General features: G+C 40.0%; 1 protein-coding gene across 1 annotated transcript; it reads right to left on the bottom strand.

Moving 5' to 3' along the window:
- Positions 1 to 15: 15 nt before the first annotated feature.
- LOC135198351 (uncharacterized) lies at positions 16 to 4,592 on the bottom strand. The gene is made up of 2 exons (XM_064225916.1): positions 4,468 to 4,592; positions 16 to 2,050 (listed from the first exon to the last, which is right to left on the bottom strand). The coding sequence occupies exons 1-2, from the start codon at positions 4,507 to 4,509 to the stop codon at positions 1,391 to 1,393; spliced, it is 702 nt and encodes a 233-aa protein (XP_064081986.1). The 5' UTR covers positions 4,510 to 4,592; the 3' UTR covers positions 16 to 1,390.
- Positions 4,593 to 5,251: the final 659 nt, after the last annotated feature.

The following is a 5,251-nucleotide window of genomic DNA, read 5'->3' as shown; positions in this document are numbered from 1 at the left end:
TGATTGAATGTAGAAATGTCCGAGTAAGTTTTTTTTTTTAAATAATTGCATGCCGATCTGAATGAAAGCTTTCTGAATAGTCTAAAATCCCCCATCACAAATATATTACGTATCTTAACAATGTTACTGAGTTGAATGACTATGTAAAATGCCTGTCCTTAAGTCCAAAAGTAAAGAGCACTCCTGCTGAAGTCAACGTCTAAAATTGGTTTCGGACGGACAGTATTTCATTCAAAACGTTTTCAGGCATTTTTCTATTATTCTACCGCAAATTGGAACAAATAAAACTACATATATTAGCTGAAGCTTGTAACTGTCATTTTTCTAAAAGACTTTGTTATACTTAAGACACAGAACTAATAAAATCTACAGTAGGAGAAAATTTATGGGGAGGTAAAACGAACAGCCACCAATATCTTGCGGCGGAAGAACAGTATCAAGTTGACTGGTTTGGGGCCTTTCAAAACTCGGTACTTGAAGCGCTGTTACATGAATTTGCTTTGGCCTTTTGAGGTTGTGGCTACAATGTACGAGTTCTGTGGCTCTTTTCGTATATGCACAAACTAAACAAAGTTCGGAGACACTAACAACAGAGGCTTTTCTAATAATCACAACAGATGACACCAAGAGTAGCTGACGAAAAAAATAACTTATCTTTCTTACCATTTTGTTTCCTAATAAATCAAGACAATATGCACATATCACTCTAAATGTGGGTTAAGAATCAAAATGCTGATGTTCGTTATATAAATATTCACCTTGATATTTGATAGCAAGATGGAATAAGTGGGTATACAGCGCAAACGTCTAAATAGTAGGCCTATGCTGCACGCCAAAGACCACACTCAAGATAATATATACTGATAAAAAAACTAAGACCTAAAAATATAAAAGAAAACGACAATTTCATTCAATTGAGGGCATCATTGAATTGGCGATTAAAATACGGTCTGTCTGGATAATTGATCCAAAATACCTGACTGAAACTACATGTTATCATTTCCTAGACATTTTTATAAATGCGTGAATAATATATGAGTAATAATGAGTTAGATGAACCAAGATGGTACTAATATCAAAGTTAGAATTTTGACATTAACAATTGTAAATTCAACACTCACCATCAGCCGGAGAAAGCGACAGCTGTCCTCCAAGTGTTATCTGTAACCCAGACTGAAAATTTCATTCTTGCAAAGTTGATTTCAGTGGATCAACATAATCAGGTGACATCAAATGACAGACGGTTTTTGGCTGGACAGGGGAATCCACTAGCTGTTCTGAAGTTATGGTCACCAATGAAGGGCCTTGATACAGCCTGTGTTTAAAGAAATGTCAGCAGATATATTCTAATTCAGTTACAACCAAAAGACTTGTATAGAGATTTGCTCTGTTACAGCCAGTTCTTGACACAGAATTGCTCTGATACAGCCAGTTCTTGACAAAGTTTCTCTGATACAGCCAGTTCTTGGCAGTTTTTCTGATTCAGCCAGTTCTTGGCAGAGTTTCTATGATACAGCCAGTTCTTGACACAGAATAGCTCTGATATTTCTCTGATTCGGCCAGTTCTTGGCAGTTTTCCTGATACAGCCAGTTCCTGACAAAGTTTCTCTGATTCAGCCAGTTCTTGGCAGTTTTCCTGATACAACCAGTTCCTGACAAAGTCTCTCCGATTCAGCCAGTTCTTGACAGTTTTCCTGATACAGCCAGTTCCTGACAGTTTCTCTGATTCAGCCAGTTCTTGACAGTTTCCCTGATACAGCCAGTTCTTGATAGAGAATTGCTCGGATACAGCCTTTTCTTGAAAGAGAATTGCTCGAATACAGCCAGTTCCTGACAGTTTCTCTGATTCAGCCAGTTCTTGACAGTTTCCCTGATACAGCCAGTTCTTGATAGAGAATTGCTCGGATACAGCCTTTTCTTGAAAGAGAATTGCTCGAATACAGCCAGTTCTAGAAGGAAGATAACCATATGTGCTCTGAAACAGTCTGCTCGTGAAGACAGACTGCTGGAAGTGCTCTGATGTTAACTTCTGATGGGTGGATTTTTCATGCTGAAAAGAAATAGGAGGTAACTGAATTCTTCTCACGGGTTAGGACAAAAAAGTTAAATGGCCAGTTTATATGATTTTGGTAAACATAGAAGATCATGCAACTCCGTAATTTTGAATGCAAACAACCTTAATAAGAGAGCCTCTTCCCTCGCTATCATCTCATCATAACCAGGACCTATGTTAATGTCACGCAAGGTCAGTCGGTGAATCATGCTCAGGATTCTAGTAGCTGGTGTACACGAATCAACGTGACTTAGATCACCTGCGTGAACAAGACAACAGCCTTTCTTAGCTGAGAATATTTGAAAATTTTCCACGTTTTTCTTGGGAAGTTAGGGAGGAACACAGAGTTTAGGCTGAAGGCCAAGCGCTGATAACTGTGTAGTAATTCTGTGCTGAAAGGAAAAATGAGAGTAGAGGTTTAAAAAGTGTAACAGGAAGCAAACCTTGCAGTTGCACTATTAAATAATCGTTAGAAGAGGGTTGAGGAAAGTAAGATGGAAATAGAATATGAAGGAGGTACAGTAAAAGGAATCAAAGGGGTTGCACCTAGGGACCGAAGGAAGGGACGCTGCAAAGAACCTTAATTAACACCTACAGTGCATAGCGTTCAGCGCACTGACAGTACTACCCTTCTAATGCTAAGGTCGCACATTCACGTATCAACGCATGTTTGCCCACGCATGAGCAGAAATTGGTAGTTGGCAACAGCCTACGCCAATAAACAGTAAATGTTCCGTAAAACATACGTGGGTGGTCACGCCAAATGTCACCTGACGTAGCTCCAGGCGTTGCGCGTGGGACTCACGGTGACTGGAACGGAGTAGGCGCTGGACTCAACGGCATTGTTCGCCGCCGCGGTTTTCTTCTCGCCACGAAGCACGTGGACCTCCTCATTGCGCGGTAGCCTACGGGGAAACCGACTCGCACGTTTACAACCCTGTACGACGTGGCAACGCTGTAGCGCGGTATAAAAAAGGTCAGGTCAGCGCCTTCAGGTCAGCAGTGCTATATAAAACATACAAAACTACCTAAATACAATCAATCATTTTTAATAAAGATTTTTTTGTATTCACTTTGAAAGTAGCAAACAAACATCAGAGTCTAGACATATGAAAGGAAAAAACAAACTCACGACAAAATAATATATGATCAAAATATACACAGAATACAAAAGCAAAATTTTTCAACATGAACTACAAAACTACATCTGAAAAAGAAAAGGAACTAATACTTGGTGCTTTTACGTCTGTCTGTCTGTCTGTCTGTCTGTCTGTCTGTCTGTCTGTCTGTCTGTCTGTCTGTCTGTCTGTCTGTCTGTCTGTCTGTCTGTCTGTCTGTCTGTCTGTCTGTCTGTCTGTCTGTCTGTCTGTCTGTCTGTCTGTCTGTCCTCGAGCTTCATTGATAACTTATAGTGAATATAATGTATATATTTATATTTTAAATGTTAAGTGTCTTTTCAAGTATATATTTATATTTTATATGTTTTAAGTATCTTCTAAGTATCTTTATAATTCTGGTTATTTTATATCTGGTACTCATTGAAGTCTTTCTCTCTGTCTGTTTTTTCTGTTATTTTCTATTTTTCGGGCCATTTCCTTTTCATAGTGTGATTTTGAGTTGGAATAGCTTCATATTTCACTTAAAGTGTAATTGATGTGTGTTTTGGTGCGCATTTAGTGCACAAGGGTTAGTCTAGGGCTCTTGTAATGCATTTTCTTATTAGTTTTGTGCGGCTGCAATTGAATGCTATTTCAACGGTTGTTATCTAAGGCTGTTGTTTTGTTTAATCCATGATGATTCAGAAAGGGCTAATACTTCTTGCGACATGTTGTTGAAAAGGGGAACAGCAAGCTTTGATTATAGGCCGGCCCTTTTGTACCGAGGCCTCACAACGTTGGGCGTGGTACCGACGTGAAGTTGACGTAAGTCAACAACATAGAACGTTACACTCTCGGCGTACGTACTTCAGTGCGCCGTGCTTTGCAACGCAAAATCTTGGAGTTGTGTAACGACTTCGCCGGGCCCGTTCCGGTAGGCGTCACAAACATGCTTGCGTTGTGCGTACATTTGCGGCACAATGTACGGTGCTGGCTTTACGTCCGTCAGCCCGTGTCCTGTTTACCAGCAGTTCAAGGTCATTTCATCGCGAAGATGCCCACGATCCACGTACGTGGGCATAAGGAGACGTTTATCTTGGGGAAGGCGGCTATGAATTACCTTCATCACATGCTACACGGTTCAAATGTCATCTATTATGACCTACAATCGTATTCTGTCCAGTACTCAAGTTGAACGATCATCTTGGTCTCTGTTGGAAAGTCATTTATCCTCTGTTATTACCTATATAGACCAACTGATTTATAACCTATATAGACCAACTGATTTCTAGACCTAATACCAACGGCCATATCTACCTTGACAATATAATTCTCAATTTCGGGGTTCCCGGTCACCATTCTTCCTCCCTGTAGTAATACACAGCACTTTAAAAAAATAAATAAAACTTGTCGCCGAGTAAGCAAATATGCCCCACACGTCTGAGTAGATCGCACACAGAACCAGCTGTAACGATTACGATGGTCCAAAGACAACTGTCTACCAGTACATTACCACCCAGACCCTAGACTACCAGTTCCGCCACCTGGATAGATTCGCCTCAACACTTCAGTTCGATGAGCACACGAGGAAGAACAATGTGGAAAGACGAGGACGCTCTTTGAAAATTAAAATCACTACATTGAAGCTTTATAAACTGTACATCTCTGTTACTTATAAGAAATTGTTCCCGGGTTTTCAAATAAATGATTTCAAACCTACAGTAAATATTACAGTGTAGTATGTCAAATATCACAATTTCCGATTCATTCTGAATCAATGGAGACTTCAACTTTACCTACTTTCCGTGCCTGAAGCATATCTGTACGAGTTATATATGCAACATTTATTGGATTGGAGTTTGTGAAAAAAACTAACGTCCACAAAAAGGAATATATAACGAATACGTAATTCTGTTATTCTAATGGTACCTCTCTCTCTCTCTCTCTCTCTCTCTCTCTCTCTCTCTCTCTCTCTCTCTCTCTGTCCTCGGAGAGAAGTCTATGGTCATCAGCTAACATCCGTCCTCGTCCTCGATTATACTTTCTAAGGGCTGCAAATCTTACTTCTTGTATTTCAATTGGCACTTCAGGAGTGCCTTCC

The sequence above is a fragment of the Macrobrachium nipponense genome, chromosome 22 (genome assembly GCF_015104395.2).
Source record: "Macrobrachium nipponense isolate FS-2020 chromosome 22, ASM1510439v2, whole genome shotgun sequence".
NCBI classification, from domain to species: domain Eukaryota; kingdom Metazoa; phylum Arthropoda; class Malacostraca; order Decapoda; family Palaemonidae; genus Macrobrachium; species Macrobrachium nipponense.
Note: the sequence above shows the minus strand (reverse complement) of the source record. Positions and strands in the feature narration are given on the sequence as shown.

Bases quoted from the DNA above. Each gene is read 5' to 3' on its own strand.
- LOC135198351 (XM_064225916.1), bottom strand. From the start codon at position 4,509: ATGGTGACCGGGAACCCCGAAATTGAGAATTATATTGTCAAG. The intron at 2,051-4,467 runs GTAGATATGGCC...ATTTCTTTTCAG, and splicing joins TTGAGAATTATATTGTCAAG to CATGAAAAATCCACCCATCA.